This window comes from Gallinula chloropus, assembly GCF_964237585.1.
Source record: "Gallinula chloropus genome assembly, chromosome: 5".
Taxonomy (NCBI): Eukaryota; Metazoa; Chordata; class Aves; order Gruiformes; family Rallidae; genus Gallinula; species Gallinula chloropus.
In genome coordinates, this window is record NC_140090.1 from 21969475 (window position 1) to 21991815 (window position 22341).

Genomic DNA, 22341 nt, shown 5'->3' on the forward strand with positions numbered 1-22341 from the left:
ACTGCCTTTTTTATGTATCTTTATTAATATATTTATATACACATATATTAATATAGATAGATAGAAACCCCTAAGCATTTCTCTGGTTCTTCCTGTGTCAAGGGACAGTGAGCCAGAGCTGCCAGCTGCAGCCTGTATGATGCATGGGCGTTCCATGTGGTACGTTCAGATTCTACAGAACACAGACTTTCATTTGAAGGTAAGAAATACACAGCAGTGAAACAGGCTGTAGGGTTCATGGTGATGCAGAGAGTTTCCAAATGTAAGCCAAAGATGGGCTCAGGAGAGTTGCTCTTGATGGGATGAACAACATCCCGTTTCTTTCTACTGGTATTGTGAGTGTGGTAGTTCTAAACCCAGCTTTACTAACCAGGTGTGGATCTAGAGCTCTAGAGAAGAATTATAAAAATTGTCTATTGTGAGGTTTTATCAACAGTATAATGCAAAAGAAAAAGTGAAATACAATTGTGGAAAGAAAAAACAACACAAAATGGAGACCTAAAAAGGTAATGAAGCAACAGTAAAAATAAAGAGCAGCAGCAACACACTCCTTCCACCGAGCTTCACTAAGCTTTCACGTGATATCCAGGAAAGAGCACCTCCGTGTTATCTTCTACTATACAAAGAAGAGAGGGTAAAAACTAATAGGACTCTGTACCCTTAGGCAGAAGATCCAACTCTTAGGCAGATATGGATCTTTAATTCTTGTTTCTGTTTGCATTATTAAAGCAGTTCCTCCCAGAGCAAGACATTTAGATGTCATTGTTTATTAAATACTGTGGGTACTGCTCATGTAGAGCTGCTGTGATTTTGAAGTTATTGCAGACTTTGCAGTGATATTCTGCTTAATCAACAGTTGTACACCAGTTTTCATTTCAATGCAGCACCTGTTAGAACCAAAACGCGGCCCGGACTTGGAAGAAGATTATGGGCTTTGTCTAAGATACATCACTCTCAAAGTGCAGTGTGTTGCTGCATTATAGGTAACAGCAAGTGTTCCATCCTGGGAGGTCACACATAGACATTTTCACTCAGAAGCAGGAATGTTTCTGTTTAATCTAAACCACCTTGAAAGCTATTCAAGAATAGAGAATCCAGAATGATGAGCCCTGAACGCCTCTGACTATATTCAGAACCCTGCTTGTCATCAGGCTGGGACACCTGAGAAGCAGAATCACTAAATGCTTGTGGGTTGGGCTTTTCAAGCTGTGAGCAGCAGTATTGCAGAACCCCAGAAAATTCTTTAAACTTCAGTTTGAACCAGAGGCAAATCCTGACCACAAACCAGTAGTGTTTTATGTTGCTAATAACCCTGTGTCTGAACCAAACACAAATAACCACATGCTTGTTGGCAGCCCAGCTGAATCAACAGCTTTTTATTTCAAGTTAAATTTTGAAACAAACATGCTCCAGAAAAAGGTAGTACTTTGCCAGGGGAATTTATACCTAAGCATTTTTGGTAACTGTTGTGGGCAGGGCTGTACTACTGTGCTGTATCAAATTGACAGGAAATTTGAATAAATGCATTAGATCTGACCTGCAGACCTACGGTTTGATGTCCATTTATGATGATTCTAGAGCACTTATCTTTCTCTTTTTCATCATGTAAATTAGGTACTTGGAAGTCTCTTACACAATCTGAATAATTCAGTATACTAAAGAATAACAGTATCTGTAAAGCGGAGAAATTCTGAGGATACTCATGTGGTTTCCATTATACAGGGAAAATATTCCTGTGCACATGCCCTGCATAATTATCTCTGCAAGCACTGAAGTGTGACATTAGTACAAGAAAAGAGAAAGAAAATTGCTTTGAAAAAACAGGAGTAACTTCTTCAAATGTAGTTTATTTCCCATTTATAAATTCAGAAATTAAGTTGAATAAAATACAGAAGACAGAAATACTCTTCTTCACTTAGCAGCAGAAGCTAAGTCCTTTATGAGCAGGAAACCCATTTACTGGTAGTTTTCTGTTTTATAAAAAATCAGACTAAGGAACTATTAGTGGGAAGTTCTGAGTTCCCTTACTTCCTGTTTATTTCAGGGGTGCTTACCACTCATGCCGTGGCTTCCAGAGTCTGCAGACAAAACCTCTTAAGTAATGCAGTCTCAAGTAACTGGACCAAGTGCATACTTTAAAAGACTGAAACTGAAATGCTTATGTTTCCACTACTTTCACTAGCACTAACTACCCAAGGAAAAAAAGAATATATGTATCTACACATATAAAAAAAAAAAAGTCTATATATGAACTGTTTGCATGAATATAGATTTTCAAATCTGTATTTCAAACATGGAATTGAAGAGATCTTAGCCACTTTTGCCAACTATTCCAACTAGGGAACTTCACCAAAATTTTCTGCATTTTCAGTGTGGAGAAATGCTTATTCTTTTTACTGGACATGTCCTGTTGCTTTAAAAGAACAGTTTCCTGCTCATTTTATTCTCATTTTGCCTTTTATTTTCCTCTTGTTATTGAGAAAAATACCATTTATATTACTTAACAGTAACTGAAGCCTGCCAAATACTCACCAGCAGGAAACCTTTTCCTTATGGAACTGTGACAGCTATCCTGCACGATAGAATAGCTAGTGAACAAATTAATTTCCTTCCAGGTTATGATAATGAATGCTACTAGGGATACCTGCTAGACAGAACACCCATATAGGGTGGCATGTAGACAGGGTGTTTTCTTAAAAAGCAGTTGTGAGGAACTGCCATCAGCTGCTTACAGTGAAGTCTCTGGGCTCTCTGCCTGCAAAAAGGGAAAATGTTGCTCTAGTAAGTAAAGAGCTCATGGATCAGTGAATTCATGTTAGGTTTCACTTAAGGTTGTTTGAAACAAGCTTGCTGCTGCCAGAATGTACAAAGCCTAAATGATACGGGCAAAAAAAGGAGAAGAGGTAGTCAAAATGTGGTTTTCTATGGCTAAACCACAGAAGAATTTATAGTTCTTTCATAACTGCCAAGCATTGCTACAGTTACCAGCATAAAACCTTTCAAGAACTTTGTTTCTGGAACATGCCTCAGTTGATCTGTTTGTAGGAAAGACTCAGTAATAATTGCATAGTGTATCTGAACCTTTTCTGTATCTCCATGAACTGGAGAAACACAACTAGTCCCTGCTAAAACAAAGAATTCGGGCACTTCCTGCAAAAGTGTTACTTTTGAAGAATGGATGAACAGCTCAGTAATTGTCAGCCAGCCCTATTCTCTATTCATACCTGAGTACTAAACTAAGGAAACAAGTATTCCAATATTTGAAATCAATGTTAGAGATATTTAAGGGAAGTTTTTGTTTGTTTTTATTTTTATCAGCTATTTCACAATCTCAGATTTTCAGAAAGGACCACTTGAAACTTTCTGGTTGCTAGACTGTGGTGGTTTCGCTCTGTCTGGAGGCCAGATGCCCACCAAAGCTGCTCTATCACTCCCCTTTTCAGTTGGACAGGGGAGAAAATATATATTGAGAGGCTTAGGAGTTGAGATAAGGACAGAGAGAGATCATTCCACAATCAGCGTCACAGGCAAAACAGACTCAACACAGAATAAAGAAAACTCTCTAATTTATTACACTCCACTGCACATGCAATGACACCAGTAATGATAAGGGCAACCATATCTTAAAGCCCCTCCCCACACCCCTCCCTTCTTATCAGATTTCTCTTTAGTCATGATTTCGCTCTTTTCTTCCTCCTCCTCCCCCTGCCCCTCTCCACCCCACCCCCACCACCACTGTGGCACAGGGACGGGCAAGGAATGGGGAATGGAGGTTTTGGTCAGTTCCTCATGAGTTGTTTTCCTTCTCGGCTGGTGAGGGTGGCAGATTCCTCACACCCTTCCCCTGCTGCACTGTGGGGTCCCACTCATGGGAGACAGTCCTCCATGAACTTCTACAATGTGAGTCCTTTCCCACAGGGTTTCAGCTCTTCACCAGCTGCTCCAGCGTGGGTCACTGCTATGGAGTGCAGTTATAAATCACAGAATGTCTCTCAGTCTCTCAAGCCCAGACCACTCTAGCCTGATCCTCCATGGAGTCACAAGCCTTCCTCCACCCCCAGCAAACCTGCTCTGGCGTGGGTCTCTCTCTCTCTCTCTCTCTCTCACTCGTCTCTGTGTCTCTATTTCTCCCCATGGGGTTGCAAGTCCTGGCAGAGGCTTACTCCAACATAGGTCACAGCATCTCTGCATGTCTCCACCTGCTCCAGTGTGGAACCTCTCCATGGGCTACAGGTGGAGCCTTGTCCTTTTCCATGGGCTGCAGGGTGCCTCCACCCCCCATCCTTCACTGGTCTTGGTGTCTACACAGTTTCTTACATCTTCTCACTCCCTCCTCTGGTGGCAAAAAGCAGCTGCTTGCATTTTTTTTTCTCCTAAATGTGATTCCCAGAGGTGCTGGGACCATCGCCGATGGGCTTGGCCTTCGTCAACAACAACTCGGGCCTTAAGTCAGCCGATGTTTACTCAGTGGGGCCTGCAGAGAGCTTCTGGCTGCTTCTTGCAGCAGCCACCCCTGCAGCCCCCCCTCCTCCACCAGAACCCAGCCACGCAAAACCGTGACACAGACTTGGCAATTACGCAACTGTAACTTCTGTACTTCTTTCTGCTCTACTGAAGCTACAAGATGATGACCAAACAATCTTCAGGAGCTCCATAAAGAATCTTCTGACATCGCGTTCTAATGTTTATAAATTAAATAAATTTGAGGAGTCAAACTATTTGCTTGGGATAGTAAGAGACTAAAATGAACTGAAAAAAACGGGGGTTTAAAAAAATACAAGGAACTAGGTCTCCTAGCAGAGTCAAGAGATACAATGATACAATTGTTAGGAACTGCTTTGGTTGGTCTAGCTTAATAACTCATCTAATGAACTGGGAGTACAAATGCCTTACTCCTGACTGAGTGGGATACTGTATTCTTAGGGAAGCGGAAGTGCACATTCTTTTCAGAAAGAGATAAATGAAGCTAAAATTCACTGGAATTACTCCACAGTGTCTCAAGAGCTCTGGCTTACTTGAGATGCTGCAGGAGAAGCAATGCATGCACATGATCTGTAGGACTGCAAGCTCACCAGACAATCCCCCATAACAGTAGCTTGCCAGAAGACAGATGGGAAAATTATTTTGCTAATGTGTTTACTTGGATGCTCCACGTTCAGAGTCATATACTGGCAGCTTTTCTTATTATCTTCAGGATCTGCAGTTAGCCTCAACTTTGGGTACATACACGTCACCTGCGTCTAAAATACAACTCGCTGCATGGTTGCAGAACATTTCCATGCTCTGGGGCACAGATCTAGGAAAATCATGACTGCTGACACCACACTCTTCTTATTTTAGTCCTTTATAATGCCACTGCCTCTTTTTTCTATTGCCTGGGAGCTTACTTGATTTTATAATGGTCTTCTAAAAATTGATTTTGTGGACCAAAGCAGGAGCCAGTGAATTTAACTACCAGGTTGAATCTGGCTGGTAACTATCTCAGCAGTTTTGTTTGTTTACAAGATGAAGAGTCATCAGGCTTCTGAAAAACTCATCCAAGTGCTTTGGCGGACACTGTAACTTGTCTGGAACGTTCAGTTCTAAGGCTTCAACAACTTGCCCAGCATAGAAAAACAGAGATAAAGTTGCAGGTGGTAAAATACTCTAACATTCTTACTACAGCTCAGACAAGTCAGTTACTGGTCACTGGAAGTTAGAAACACATCCTATATTTAAGAATTTCATAGAATCGTAGAATCATAGAATTGTAGGGGTTGGAAGGGACCTCAAGAGATCATCGGGTCCAACCCCCCTGCCAAAGCAGCTCCCTAGGACATATCACTCAGATAGGCGTCCAGACGGGTCTTGAATATCTCCAGAGAAGGAGACTCCACCACCTCCCTGGGCAGCCTGTCCCAGGGCTCTGTCACCCTCACTGTGAAAAAGTTCTTCCGCATGTTGGTGCGGAACTTCCTATGCTCCAACTTGCAGCCATTGCCCCTTGTCCTGTCCCCACAGACCACTGAAAAGGGGCTGGCTGATTCCCCCTGCATCCCCTGCTTCAGATAATTATAAACTTTAATTAGGTCCCCCCTTAGTCTTCTCTTCTCAAGGCTGAAGAGCCCCAACTTACTCAGCCTATCCTCGTAGGGGAGATGTTCCAGGCCCCTAATCATCTTTTTGTGGCCCTTCTTTGGACTCTCTCCAGGAGATCCCTGTCCTTTTTAAACCAAGGAGCCCAGAACTGGACACAATACTCCAGGTGGGGCCTGACCAGGGCAGAGTAGAGGGGGAGGATCACCTCCTTTGACCTGCTGGCTATACTCCTCCGGATGCACCCCAGGATCCCATTGGCTCTCTTAGCCACCAGGGCACACTGCTGGCTCATGGCCAACCTGTCATCTACCAGGACCCCCAGGTCCTTCTCCACTGAGCCCTTCTCCAGCAAGTTATCCCCCAGCCTGTACTGATACAAACGGTTATTCCTTCCCAGATGCAAGACTCTACACTTGCTTTTGTTGAACTCCATCTGGTTTCTCCCTGCCCAGCTCTCCAGCCTGTCCAGGTCTCTCTGGATGGCAGCACAGTGTTCCTGCGTGTCAGCCACTCCTCCCAGCTTTGTATCATCGGCACTTGCTGAGGATGGATGCTATTCCCTCATCAAGGTCGTCAATGAAGATATTAAACAGGACTGGACCCAACACTGAGCCCTGGGGGACACCGCTAGTCACAGGTCTCCATTCAGATTCTGCTCCTCGAATCATAACCCTCTGGGCTCGATCCGACAGCCAATTCTCAACCCACCTCACCGTCCACTCATCTATCCCATGCTTTCTCAGCTTTGCTATCGGGGTGTCATGGGAGACAGTATCAAAGGCCCTGCTGAAGTCAAGGTAGATGACATCCACTGCTCTCCCTCCATCTACCCAGCCTGTTATGAGATCATAGAAGGCTATGAGATTGGTCGAGCACGATCTCCCCTTGGTGAATCCATGCTGACTACTCCTCATGACCTTCTTCTCTTCCAATTGCTTGGAGATGGCATCCAGAACAAGCTGTTCCATTACCTTTCCTGGGACAGAGGTGAGGCTGACTGGCCTATAGTTACTAGGTTCCTCTTTCTTGGCCTTTTTAAAGACTGGAGTGACATTGGCTATCCTCCAGTCTTCAGGCACTTCTCCTGTCCTCCAAGACCTGTTGAAGATGATAGAGAGCGGCTCAGCAATCACCTCCGCCAGCTCCCTCAGCACACGTGGATGAAACCCATCAGGGCCCATGGATTTGTGTGCATTAACCCCTTTGAGCCGCTCCTGGACCTCCCCTACCTTAACCAGAGGGAAATTCTTCGTTTCCCCAACACTCCAACTTTCATACAGGATCTGTGGGTCCCGAGGGGCCTTTGAATTGAAGACCAAAGCAAAGGCAGCATTCAGTATCTCCACCTTCTCAGCATCCCCAGTTACCAGGACACCCTCCTCATTCAGCAAGGGTCCTACATTATCCCTGGTCATCCTCTTACTATTAACTTATCTAAAGAAACCCTTTTTATTATCCTTTATATCCCTTGCCAGCTTCATTTCCAAGAGGGCTTTAGCCTTCCTAGTTGCATCTCTACAGGCCCTGACCACATTCCTGTATTGTCCCCAGGTGCTCAGACCCTTTTTCCATAATTCATAGATCTTCTGCTTCTCTTTGAGTTTACTCAATAGCTCTGTGTTCATCCACGCAGGTCTTCTGCCTCTCTTTCCCGATTTCTTACTCAAAGGGATGCATCGTTCCTGTGCTTGGAAGAAGCACTGTTTGAATAATAGCCAGCTCTCACAGGCTCCCATTCCTTCAAACAGCGTAGCCCACGGGATAGCCCCTATTAAGTTGCGGAGGAGATCAAAGTTAGCTCTTCCAAAATTCAGGGTAGCTATTCTCCTTTTTGGGTTGTTTCTTCCACCCAGGATCTTGAACTTGACCATTTCATGGTCGCTTTGTCCCAAGCTGCCCCCGACCTTCACTTCCCTAACGAGCCCGTCCTTGTTAGTGAAAACAAGGTCCAGCACCCGCCCTCCCCTTGTAGGCTCCTGCACCATCTGTAGCAGGAAATTGTCTTCAACACACCGCAGAAATTGTCTGGACTGCATACGACTGGCACTGTTGCTTGCCCAGCAAATATCTGGATAGTTGAAGTCCCCCATAAGGATCAGTGCCCGGGATCTTGAGGCTGTTTCTAACTGCTTATAGAATGCATTATCGACCTGCTCCTCTTGATCAGGGGGCCTATAGCACACTCCCACAACAATGTCACACGTAGCAGTTTGCCCCTTGATTTTAACCCACAAGCACTCAACAGATGGTTCATCCTTCCCCAGGTGGAGCTCAATACATTCTAGGCGCTCTCTCACATAAAGAGCAACTCCCTCACCTCGCCTCCCTAGCCTGTCTTTCCTAAAAAGCACGTAGCCATCCATGACAGCGTGCCAGTCATCCAGGTTGTTCCACCATGTCTCTGTGATTGCAATGAGATCGTGGCCCTGCGACCGCACAAAGATCTCTAATTCTTCTTGTTTGTTCCCCATGCTACGTGCATTTGTATAAAGACATTTGAGTGGGGCAGCAGATGTAGGTACCCTCAACATTCCACAGTGAGATTTCTGACAGGGGATTGGCAAAAGTGGCTCCACTGAGGAGTAATCAGGGCAATCTACAGAATTTTCCCTACTGCCACATGGAAAAACGTCCCCAAGTCCACCACTGTGCTTTTGGTATTTACCTTTTTCCACCATCAGCTCCCACTGTGACTCCCGAAGTACTTGCCTAACCCCAGCAGCCTTCGTGGTATCCCCTTCCCCCTTCCTAACTAGTTTAAAGCCCGATCGATGAGCCCTGCCATCTCCTGGGCAAGGATCCGCTTTCCTTTATGGGACAGGTGAGCCCCGTCAACAGTCATCATGCCAGGAGCAGAATACATCATCCCCTGATCAAAAAACCCAAAGTTCTTGTGCCGGCACCAGCCTTTCAGCCACACATTCAACTCGTGGGTTCTCTTGTCCTGCTCTGAGCCCCTCCTCCCACAAGTGGGGATAGAAGAGAATATTATTTGGGCAAGAGCACAAAATAATGCTCTTATAAACATTCATGTACGTATATGCCTAGGCTGCTGATCTTAATGTATGAGTGGCATAGCAACAATGACAGAAGTTGCCAAGTAGCCATGTACCACAGGCACAGAACAGGCAGGAGTCAATTGCTGCCTCTCAATAATCTGTGAATCTTTGTTTTGTAGATCTTATTTTGCTGTTTACTTTGTAGTTTCTTCCAGGTTTGAAGTCAAAGTCATCCTGACAATGCAGCAACGCAAAGAACTAAGTGCATATTAGGTCGTATCTGGAGCCAACTGCTAAGAGGAAGCACCACACTAACTGAGTTGGTGCTGTACTAGAAAAACATCAGTATGCTCCAGGAGACAGACAGTCTGGGAACTCTAGAGATTCTGAACTGCTGTGGCACCTACCCACGGTAATGGTTAACAAAAGCAGGTGCTCAAGGATCCAAGAGACTTGCAAGCCTTGTACAGGCCAGTTTTTGGTTTTATGCCAGTGGGGGTTTATGTTGCAAATGGATTAACAAATCATCATTTCAGCCCCCAGCAATCAGCTGCATGATGTCAAGTTTCCACCCTGTTGTAAACATGCACTGCCCTTGAACATTGTAGCTGTGCTAGAGATTGCTTCTGATTCTATATCAATCTGATATCTGCATCAAGTGGGCAAGAAGAGGTGGAAGAACAGGGAAAATGGAGAAATACAGGGAGGAGTAACTAATTGGGCTGCCTGAAATCTCTTCTGCATTACAGATGTGTCATAAAGTAAATTTTACCTTGTCTAACAATTTATTTTGTACTTTGTTCAGATTTGGTTTATTCAACACTCTAAGCTTTCACGTTTCTTCAATCCTATTTTAAAAACATTTGTTTCCAATCAGTTGGCAAAAATGGATTTCATTTTTCAGTTCAATAAAATTCCATGTTTGCTCTTGTTACTGGCTGCAAACACCAATTTACTACAGGAATTCATGACAGTCTTCTGAGATACATAGTTTTAGGGATCAGTAAAATCCACTTGGGTAAAAGGTTCCTATATGGGACTGTCGAGGTGGCTGGATGTGAAGTCAATGGGAACCAGTATTTTGCAATTTGGGGATTTAGGTTCCTAGAAGGTAGATTACAAGTATTTTTTTTTTTCACTAGTTTGTAGGCTTTGTGAAGACAAAAGACATTTTATTAGACCAGGTCATATAACTGGAAAGAATAGTCACATTTTGGGGACGATGAATCCTATTTTTGGAATTACATGTAATAGTTTTGCAATTCCCTGTGCAGAAATGACAAGCACTATGAAACTGATGCTTTGTGAGCTGCATCATTTCAACGTAAATAGGAAGGTTTTATGATACTCTTTAAATACTAAATTTTCAACAATATAGGAGAGATTCTTTGAGTGTATAAAACACAATGAGTATAGGAATCCAGAGAAGCAAATAAAAAGATATTTTAAACAGGTTAAAACACACCCAAATTGATCATGTATAAGTGCTGTGGCTTTAAGCCACATAACACTGCATAAGGAGACAGGTTTATGTTTTTACTTTATGCTGCTTTGCAAGTGAAGAATAGAAAGATTCACTTAGTAAAACTTTTATGAACACAATAGTGAGATGGCCTGCTTGCCTTGTGGACTAACAACAATCTGGCATCCTTGAGAGTTCACATGACTGCATTCATCAGAAGATTTCGGCCTTAGATCTTCAAGTACCCTAGATGTTGTGGCCTGTGAAAACAGTATTGATGTTTTAGTCACCATTGTGACTGGAATGAGAAAACATTCAAATCTTGCGAGCGGGTCTCACCAAATCCATGCACATAAAGGCTAAATGTATTATACAAGTGATGCTCAAGACAAGTTTTTTCTTTAAAATGTCAGACCCTGACATCTTTTTTAGGAGATTAGAATAATGAAGAAATATATTTGCATCCCACTCCAATCTGGTTTGGTCTTCATGTCTCTGTGTAGATGTTTCCAACTCTTTAGTAAGTACCAGGTTTCAATTGGCAGATGCTCTACTGAAACTATTTTAAGCTCTGTTTCTTTTCATTTTTTTAAGCTTCAATTTGAGCACGAGATATCAGACAGCTCAAAGAATAGCCAGAGTTGTTTATTTTTTTCTCTCAATCAGTTAACAAATTTCTAATTCACATGTATTTTGACACTATATATATTTCAAAAGTAAGCTCATCAAATACCAGAAAAGCAGTGTTGAATGTATGTTTGGACATATCCTACTACTACCTTTGACAGGCCCGTTGAATGTTCTAGAGCAAAGGAAAAAGCAACTGAATACATGATTTGACAAAACTGATCTAATCTATGAAGGAACATTTCTGGCTAGAGCTGCTTGTTGTCTCTTGCAATTCTGTTTAGTTTTCTTCTGTCTTCTAAAGCTTCCCTGCGATGGGCTTTTCCACACCTGTTGTAATTGTCTTAAGGCTTTTGTGCTCCCTTTGTTAGCCAGTGGACACGATGCTTTTGATACGATGCCACAGAACAATGCCCAAATACCCCTGCGTACTGAGGCCAGAGGCTATATATAAAACTGGTTAGTATCTGGCTTGCATCTACAGCGTCCAGTGAATCCAGTGGCAAGTACAGGGGATGTTCATGACAGAAAGCGGGCTCCAAGCACGGTCCTTCAGCAGCTTTAATCGTGCTCCTACTCGGCATTTTTGTGTAAGCCCTGCCTGCCTCTTCATCACAGCAGCGTTCCTGCTTTATCTGCCCGCGCGTACGGCTGCGCTGCCTTATCTTTATGGCGGGTCTGTAAATTCCTGCCGCCCGCCCATCAGTGTCCTCACACACCACACCCGCTAACTCCGAGCCAAGCCGCAAGCATCAGCTCCCACCCTCCCGTGCCAGAGGGCGGCGGGGAGAGCCGCGGGGCCGTCGCGCTGCCCGCGGACGGGCTGACACAGGAACGGCTTTTCTAAGGCGCAGTTCTGAGTGCGAGGGAAAGAAGTTCTCGGCAAGCTTGTAAAAACTGCTTTAAAAAGGTAAAAAAGCAACCCGCTCCTTGTGAAGGAGCAGTGCTGAGACCGGCAAGGGACGCTTGGCCCGTCGCCGGGCGGGCAGCGTGCTGCGGGGAGGCACCGCCCGCCGTTCCGCCGTCCCGGGACCGGGGCTGGGGCTGGGGCCGACCCCGCCTGGCCGGCCCGCCCCTCCTTCGCTGCTGTGCACGGGGCTCGGAAGATGGAGGACTACGGGCGATTCTTGGCGCTGCTGGTCTCGGCGCTGCTGGTCGGCTTCGTGTCGGTCATCTTCTCCCTCGTCTGGGTCTTACATTACCGCGAAGGACTGAGCTGGGACGGCAGCTCGCGGGAGTTCAACTGGCACCCCGTCCTCATCATCACGGGCTTCGTCTTCATGCAGGGCATCGGTGCGTCAGGGGCCCGGGGCCGGGGCTGGCACGGAGGGCGCCGCGGCGGGGCGGAGCGGCGTGGAGCCGCGGGGGAGCCGGGGGCTGCGCGGGGCCGGGGCTGCGGGGAGCGGGCGGCGGGGCGCGGGGGCGCTGGGCGGAGCGGGTGGCAGCGGGAGCGCAGCCGTCCGCGGTGTGCGGCCGGAGCCGTCCAGGGAAGCCAGCGCTCCCCGAGAAGGGACAAAGGGTCCCTTGTAACAAGCCGACGCTGCTATATATGTTTTTTTGTACAAGCACTTGTTTACCCTGGCCTGGGATCGCCTTGCGCTTGCGAGGTGTGTTTTCCTAGTCAGCCTGGATTTATGCAAGCTGAGAATGGAAATGCCAGAAACGCTGCCCTAGGAAACTTTCTCTCTTTTGGCTCCCTCTCTTTTGGCTCTGTCCCATGTCCCGAGAGGAGAAAGGAAAGTTCAGTACCACTGAAGCTAGATCCAGGAACAGGGGTTGTGCCAAAGAAAATGTAGCACCGTAAGCATCATCAAAATGCAATTCATAGGCCCAGACTGAAATTGTTTTGTAAAATATGTCTTTTAAACTCATTCTTAATTCTGTTGTCTCACTAGCATACAATTATGATGCAGTGGTGTTTTGGGGGCTTTTTTAGCGTGTGAATTTTTGAATACCTAGGTTTCAGCCTCAGGCAGACTTTTAAAGGTTTTCTCTTACACTTACATTAACAGTATCTTTTCTTTCCATCCCACACAATTAGAAAGTTAGGTCTTAAGTACTTGTTAGTGTTCCTTGGGGGCAACAGGAGTACTGAAGTTTGAACTGTAGTTTTTTCCATTAGCATAATTCACTAATTCCAAGAAAATTATTGTTAGACACACTATAGCTGATAAACTGTATCAATTTAGGAAGGAAAAATATAATGCTCTCAGTAAACTTTATAAAGCAGATCATGATAGGGCACCACAGAGGGTCTGGTCTGTGTCTATATTGAACCTAGAGCTAAATAGTGCAAAAATGAGGTCACTGGACTGTACCTTAAGAATCATTTAGGAGTGTCAATTTATGCTAATGGTGTTAAAACTAATGGGGAAATCTAACACGGATAATGGCTTTCAACAGTATATTTTTATAAAGTCATTAACAAAATTCTTGCTAGTTCCAACATGAAAAGAACTATGTGAAACATTATAAGTTCTCCAGGAGGGGCAAATAAATACTGCGGAGAACAATGGAAATCCTCCCATTGTTTTGCCACTGACCTTTGCGGGGAGAGGACGGGGAAGATGTTACTGTTCTCAAGTAATGACACACCTCTAGAGACAATATAAATGAAAGCAGGAGTGGTTTTGTCTTTGTAATAGAAGACAAACTAGAATTTTGTCGAGGCAAACTTAGAATTTCATTATAATAACCTTATTTATGTTTGCTTCATCACTGAATTGAAGTATTGCATTCATCCAGCCAGAAAACTTGTCCAGCACATCCGGACATTCATTCCAGTGGAACATGTTGTTTGCATCACATGTGCAGTTGCTCACTCAGTCGCTTGCTCTTCAGCGAGAGCCCAGCCAGCCTGAGGTTGGAAGATGCAGGAGGAGTGGGTGGCTGTCTAGTTATGGCTCTGAGGGGAATGCTGTGATTTGAACATGCACTCTACTTTTCAGTTTTTCAATGGGAGTGGGGTGTGTACACAGCTTTGTGGCTTCAAGTTCCAAATTACTATTGAGCAATAAACGTACTTTGAAGCTGTTTTATATAATATTGCTCAATTGGTCGTAGAAAGTGTAATTTCAGGCTATAAATAAGCAATCAGAAACACCTGGTGATTTCAGTGAGATAGATATTACTGACAGGGATCAAAGTACTATATAGACTTTTGGAAGAAAACGGGGAGGTTTTCTGTGGCTTTTTCCTACACATTTTCTTCTTTTTCCCCTGAAACTCAGTTTCTCCCTGTGTCACAGAGTAACGATGCCACCTCAGACCGTGTTTAAGTAAAGATATATATAAAGTAAATGGAAGCTCATGAAATTAATAAAAAAGGTAACATATAAAAGGAATCCATTGATAATTTGGAGAGGAAATTGTATTATATAACAAGAAAAGCAAAGTTGGAGACTGAAGGGGTTTGAAGTAAATCAGTTGAAATATCAACAGATAAGATACCACTGTGGATATGTTTCAGATTTGGCTGAGAAAAGAATACTTCTTTGCACACATACAAGAAAAAGAAGCCTTTAAGTAGTTAAAAGTAGAAAGGGATAGCTAATAAATGTCTTAGTTGAAATTGCATGAAGGATTTGAAATAATAACAACATCGTTAAGGTCTATACAAAGGACAAAGTGTTGTATTGTTGGTCTGTAGGAGGTAGAAAGGATAATGATAATAATGTGCATCTTGGGAAGTAGATGCACCCTGATAAAGGTGTTGTACGTATCCTGTCAATCAAATGAAAAAGTTATAGACATGTTAATACTAACACTTACTATATGTGTATCAGCATCTATAGGTAAATGATACATGATAACACTGTCAGTGCACAGTAATTGTCCAGATGATTTTCTGGACTTAAAGTGAGAAAACCACAGGGAATATTAGTGCAATAGAATCAGTTAAATAAGTAAATAAGGAATTCTGTCTTATTTTACATGTGGAAATGTTGAGCAGTGACCAGGGCATGCTCCAAAGGAGTATTTGGATGCTAGTTAATGTTTGGCCTGCAAATGATTTTTGGTTGTCTTCCAAAGGTCTTATTAAGGAACCCATCAAGATATAATGGAATAAACTGTTCACCTAACAAAGCAATATGTTCACCTAACAAAAGAATATGTTCTTCTATAGAGATTGAAGAGCAGCGTGGTGGTTTTTTGCTTTGTGGAAGACTGAGTCAGAAAAAGGAGGGTGAGGTAGCCTTTGTCTTTCATCCTCAGATCAGACTTCTACTGTTTATGAGTCACATATAAACTCTATACAATAAAGTTGTAGGTTGAGACTGTAAATCTTGGAAGATGCTTGGACAATTAATATTCCTCATCATATGTGATTTATAAATATCATATAACTTGTATTTAAATAGGATTAAAAATGAGGATGTAGCTTAACATCAGCAGTGTATTAACAAAGGAATACAACAGGAATATTACTTAAGAGTTCAGAAGGAAAAATCCTGGTCTGCCACATTACCATGTGGTGTTACAGAGTCAATTATATTTCATCTGTATGGATGAAATCACCAAGGTGGGTGAGGCAATCTAACAGCTCACTATGGCTGAAATATCCTTACTTTATTCTACTTCTCTCAGCTTTCTCCTTGACTCAGACTTCATCTTCCTACTGGTTCATTCATGCCAGCTCTGGCCCTTGTCAGACCCATAAACTGAGTTAACTCAACTAGCAGAAAACTAACACCCACCTACCCCACATATAGTTTTAGCAGGAATAGAAAGTTGAATTGCCCACACAAAGGGGCCAGAGATGGGAAAAGGGGGCGGTGGACGATGTGCAAGAGCAGGAAGGAGGAGTGCAAATCTATCTTAAAGCAAGGACAGTCTTTCATCTTGAAATCACATCTAAAGATAATGCTTGCTCTGAGTTATCTGACAAACATGTTTACCTCTGCTTCAAACATAAAACATCTGTTCAAAGCAAAAATGTCCAGTTGTTGGGGTTTCTAACGTCCAACGGGCTGCAGAATTCTGCAACAAATGACTGCTGAGCTATAAGGGTCTTACCACAGGCAACTTGTGAAGAGGCAGCTCTCTTGATGAGCTTGGTTTGAGTCCCTCTGAAGTCATAAGTGGACACTTGTCCCATTAGTTCCTAAAGAATCTAGTGGGCCTTTAGAACTTGCAGAAGGTAAGCAACAGGATCATCCAAGGAGCTGGAGAGGAAATGGGAGGAGTAAAGAGGAACATTCCTTTCTGGCAGCTGTGAGGTACTTTGCATCTCCAGTGTACTCACGGAACCACACTGTGTGCCTTCAAAGGTACAATCTATGATATGTCTCTATCATGAGACATCCTCCAACCTGTGAAGCACGTGACAGAAATACTAGAGAGCTAACTCTAGGATTTTGCTTTGTACAGTTGGCAAATAACACATGCATGCTGCATACAAGGTATTGCAACATCACCCTGCCTTATGTGACCTGCTTTAAAATGAGGATTTTGAAATATTACAATACTATGGGCCATATGTAAGGTGGAGTAAGGAGGTTTTACTGGGAATATCTTCATAGGATGTTGAGGCTTGTTTGAGGACTTTTGGCCTACCCACTTTACAAAATTAGAAATGGTAATCATTAGTACTAAGTTAACAGTCTGATGCAAGCAACTGTTTCAAGATTAACAAGATATAAGACTATCATATAACTTTTGAGGAACTGTTGGAGATGATCATAAGCTTGGTGTGCTAATCATACTTATGTCGTACAGATTGATGACTGTCAAACTGTCTTAAAAACAGGGCTTCTATGTTCCTGATTTTGTAGGATTTACATTGTTACTCTTTAAAAGTAGAAAGCTGAGAACTACAAAAGTGCTATATATATATATTTAATTTTCTAAGGGACACTTTCATTAATTGACCTCAGTTTTTCTGCTCAGGAAAGACATTAGGGATGTGGGCATCAGCCTTTATCAGTCAAGTGATCAGATGTCCCCTGTTATCCTAATATACTTATGCACCATCACACATCCAGAATTACTACCTAGTTTTTAATCAGTGTAGCTGGGGTACTGTGATCTGTGTATATCCCCTGTTGAAAGCACTTGTGTCATACAATGGGCAGGGGACAGTTGTGGCAGGGAAGAAGCAGTGGGAACCCTAAGGGAAGTCCTTGGCAAGAAGCAGCTGTAGGCTGTTAATCTTATGGACTCTCTGGAGTTAGATCACTTGAAATTGTTGCTTTGTTCAGACTGGACAAAACACTGTTTGCGAGAGTTACTGATGCAAATACAGGCAAAACCCCCTTAAATTCATGCAATGGTGCTGGAAGAGTTGTTGCCAAATTCTCTTGTCTCAAGAGTCAGGTGGTGAGTATGCTGAGTAGCATTTTTCCCATTTAAAGTAGTCCTATTGATATCAATGCAACAGATCATCATATAGATATCCAGGCCATTAGAGAATAGCGTTATCCAAAGTTGGCAAAGAGAATAAATATTAAAAAATAATCTTACACACTTTCTTAATAGGTGGTCTTCTGGATATAAGAATTGACTAGTAGCAGAAAAATCAAAATCCTATGCAGAATCCCTGTTAAATCAGTTTAAGGAATGAGGAAAAGATGAGACCAAGTTGTTTATGTTTTGGGGTTTTTTGAAATATGTAATTTTTTTTTAATTGGGAAGAAATCTCCCTAAAAGTTATATTTAAGTCTCAGTTGTACATTTGGAATTTGCTATGCTATGTGTAGGAGAAAAAGCCTTTCAATAGACTTGTAGAGGATTAACAATTGTTTTTTTCCTGTAATTTACAATGGAACTATGTGAATGATGCATGCTTATTACAATCTTAGAGAAGTGATCTCGTAAGGCATAAAATCTTGTTTCTGTTCTTTCTTCAGCTATTATTGTGTACAGGTTGCCCTGGACCTGGAAGTGCAGCAAACTCCTAATGAAGTTCATCCATGCTGGATTAAATACCATAGCTATGATTCTTGCCATCGTTTCTATAGTAGCTGCGTTTGAATTCCACAATGCCGGGAACATTCCTAACATGTACAGTCTGCACAGCTGGGTTGGGCTGGCCGCTGTTATATTTTACTCTCTCCAGGTCAGAATCTAACTCTATTTATAAACAGGTTGTGAATTTGAAGAATGTGTTGAGTAATTCAGATACAATAGACCCTCACTTAATACTGGGATACCCGTTTTACATTGTGTGACTTGGCAAAATAGCATGTAACTGTGCAAATACTGGATCCTTGACTTCAAAGGAAAATGTATTTAAAAGCATATTTTGTTTATTTGTTGGGATAATAGCAGTTTTATTATTCAGTTGTACAGTAATGTGTACTCTATGAACTGCTGAAGCAAGTGACTCAGTTTGTTGGCAGCATACTTAAATACAGTTAGAGCTTTTCTTGTCTCAAATAACGTACTTGTTTTTCTTTTTTTTTCCCAGCTATTGTAATTTTAAGTAGTCAATTCTTGGCCTCAATACTTTTTTTATCAGCAGAACAAGTGCAGCAGACAGTGCAGGTCTAAAGGATCTGATGTCTGAATGAGCTGCTACTACTGGCTAATGAGTACTCCTGAACCAGCAACACTTTTATAAATGTGTGCATACCTTTAACTGCTACTATTGGCAGAGACTTAGAGTTATCATCATCTAAAATGAATTAACTTAGTCTGTTTTGCATTTGGCATAGAAAAGGATCAGGTGTACCCTAACATTTAGTGCACACATACAGGTGTGATGTTTCTGCATACACATTCTGAATTCCCTATATTATGTTATTACACTGTGGAAATTTATTTTGTTCCTTCAAGTTGTGGGGTGTTTTTTGGGGTGGGGTTTTGGTGGTGGTGGTTGGTTGGTTTTTCTTCCCCCAAAGCACTAAAAAAGAAAAAAATAATTAGCTGATGATCAAGTACAGAAAACCTTCAGCTGAGGGATTTGAGTTCACTGCTCAGACTAGCAGGTACAAGAAATAGTGTTGAAATAGTGTCTTTAACACTTAGAATAAAAGAAAGCATATTGCAGCATTATTGAATATATTTGTTATAATTGAGAAACAGCTAATGATTGAGAAGGAACAAAGTTAAGATTTTTCTTGTCCTAATAATGTAGTTATTTCAGGGAAATTTGTGCTGCCACATGGCATTTTTCTAATATTTAAGATAAAGTACTGTGAGTGATACCTTAATTCTACTTTTCATTTTATTACTATAAACATGATCGATGGCACTTAATGCCTTGCCTGTCTCATCAATAGAACTGGGTATCATTCCTCCAACCTGAAATGCATGTCTAGTCAGAGACTGATGGTTTTGATTGAGCACTGTTTTTAATAAATAGTCCTAAAGAAGTATCTCTCTTAATAGAGAAGACTCTTGGCATTTGTAGAAATGACATGTCAATCTGAGAATTGAAAAATTTTTAAGGGGGGGGGGTGCTCACATAATACTATACCCATAGAAACAATAGTGTAAATATGTTGTACTTAAACCAAATATGTGTTAATACAGTTCAGCACACATGCTTACATTCAAGAACAGGGCAGAAATGTAAAATAGAGATTGGATCTTGGAAAGCAACGTGTCTGGAAGAGAGTAGTCAGAGTCAAGCTCAAATGAGTTCTCATCATGCTGTGACAACAGGAAAAGTAAATTCTCAAGTAAGAGATTATCTTAACCTCCATATATGGCATTGGCAAAACCAACATGAAATTCCTATGGATTTTTTTTAATGTAAAATATATATCTATAATAAAAAACAACAAAGAAAATCTGGAATCATAATTTGAGATGGAAAAAAACCTGTCTTCCACTGAAAGACTTAAAAAGCTCCAACTGTTTAGTAGACCTAAATAAGATTAAGAGATGACTTGATTATGGTGTATTAAAAAGCTTCCTAGGGAGAAAATACCAGGCTCTTTAATCCTGCATGGAAAGACAAAATAGGGGCTAAGACTGGAAGTTAAAGTAAGATGAAATACAAATTCACGGACTGTTTCTAATTTAGAAGCAGGGCTGAGTAACGGTAGAACAAAATTAAGAAGGGATGCAACCTCAACATGACTCGACAAGCGGGTGGCTGAAACCATGTGACATACTGGGTTATCTTCCATCACTAAGTTAGTGCTAATGGGAGGACTCATGGCCCCTGAATAACATCACACCACTCACACAATTTGGTAAATGCCAACTGATTGATAAGTTGAGATACAGAGCACTGCTCTTCTAAAGACATGTACTTCAAAACTTTAACAAAGTAAAATTATTTAGTCCACACAAGTCAGAAGGTTAGACTGCCTTCTGATCTTCATTGATGTGTAAATCTGTAGTAGAAGCATAGAACAGGACTTGATCAGAGGACTCGAGCACCTCTCCTATGAAGACAGGATGAGAAACTTGGGCTTGTTCATCCTGGAGAAGAGAAGGCTCTGGGGAGATGTTATTGCAGCCTTCCACTGGCTAAAGGGACCTGCCAGAAAGCTGGAGAGGGATTGTTTAGAAGGCTGTGCAGTGGTAGGATGAGGGGTAAAGCCTTTAAGATGGAGGGTAGATTTAAATTAGATATTAGGAAGAAATTCTTCGCTATGAGGTTGGTGAGGCCCTGACACAGACTGCCCAGAGAAGCTGTGGCTGACCCCTACCCAGCAGTGTTCAAGGCCGGGTTGGATGGGACTTTGGGCAGCCTGGGTTAGAGGAAGGTGTCACTGACCATGGCAAGGGGGTTGCGACTGGGTGATCTTTGAGGGCCCTTTCAACCCAAACCATTCTGTGATTCTTTGCTCGAAGAGACTAAAAATGTTTCTACTTACACCTTTAATATCTTATTGAATAGTGACACTGAAAATTCCTGTTTCCAGTACTTACTTTGGTTGCAGCTTTAGCATTACTAGTAAGTATGGACACTGACACTAAGTGGGATTATTTATAAATATTATAGAGAATTATAGAATCATTGAATCATAGGATGATTTGGGTTTCTTGTCTGTTTCTCAGGTGCAAATCCAGAAGTACTGCTTTGGTTTTGAAAGAAAACACATCCAAAAATAAAACTGCCAATTTTTAAAAAATTTGTACCTGAAGACATCTCAAAATGGCATTTTTTTATGATGGTTTTTATTCTGCTTGAGAACTGCAGCTTGTTTCCCACAAGGCTTTAACTATGTATCTGTTTTGTGTTTAGCTTTTCTTGGGTTTTGCTGTCTTTCTGCTCCCGTTTGCTCCAGTTAGTCTCCGAGCAACTCTAATGCCATTACATGTTTATTCGGGTCTTACCATCTTTGCAACAGTGATTGCAACTGCTCTCATGGGAATCACAGAAAAGCTTATCTTTTCACTGTAAGTATTTTTCCCCCACTTATTTATTAAAGTTATTAATTGTAAACCATACTTCCTTTAGCAGAGTATAATAACCATCTAGTATCGGAAGATTTGTTTTGCTTTGATTTCTTTGTTTTGTTTCATTTTGTTTTAAAAAGACCTCATACCTAGCAGGAGGAGACTGCTGGTTTTAGACCAGGATTGTCTTTAAAACAACTGACTTTTTTTTTCTTTCCAAAGGAATAATCCTGCATATAGTGCATCCCCACCAGAGGCAATTTTTGTCAACTGTCTTGGTCTTTTGCTTGTCATATATGGCGCACTTATTTTGTGGATGGCAACCCGGCCCCATTGGAAGCGTCCCCCAGAAGAGAACGTTAAAATTCTCCAGCCCACTGGAGGGACTCCTGAAGCCACAGAAGCAGAATCCACAATGGCAGATGGCAGTAACGCAGATAAATCTGATCTGAGGATCAATAGTGAAGCAGCCAGAAAGCAAAACCTCAAACTTGATGAAGCAGGCCAACGATCAACTATGTAAAGAAAATACGCAGAATAACAGTACTATTATACTGCCAACCCTTTTGGTTCCTTACAATTTAGTTATGTTGATATATACACAGTTGGGGTTTTACTTTCAGTATGGCTTGCTTAGAGATACTCAAGTTTTCTGCATAATAATTAAATTCCATTAAGTCCCAAACATATTATATTGGTTCAGGCTCAGTCCTCATTTAAATACAAGAGTATGAATGACATCACATAATGCGAAAATCACGTAATTGGAAAATGTTTTCCATATCCACTTCTTAATTCAAAGCTTGTCTCTCTTATAGTTATGAAAAGTTAACAAGATTGAGAGTAAATTTTGTAGGTTATGAATCAATGTCATGA

The 22341-nt window shown here is 42.0% G+C and overlaps 1 protein-coding gene across 1 annotated transcript; it reads left to right on the forward strand.

The window, feature by feature from the left end:
• Window positions 1-12266: 12266 nt before the first annotated feature.
• Window positions 12267-21988, forward strand: CYBRD1 (cytochrome b reductase 1; the record flags this gene model as incomplete). Its single annotated transcript, XM_084265291.1, has 4 exons — window positions 12267-12459; window positions 18015-18223; window positions 21311-21465; window positions 21688-21988. The coding sequence occupies exons 1-4, from the start codon at window positions 12273-12275 to the stop codon at window positions 21986-21988; spliced, it is 852 nt and encodes a 283-aa protein (XP_084121417.1). The 5' UTR covers window positions 12267-12272.
• Window positions 21989-22341: the final 353 nt, after the last annotated feature.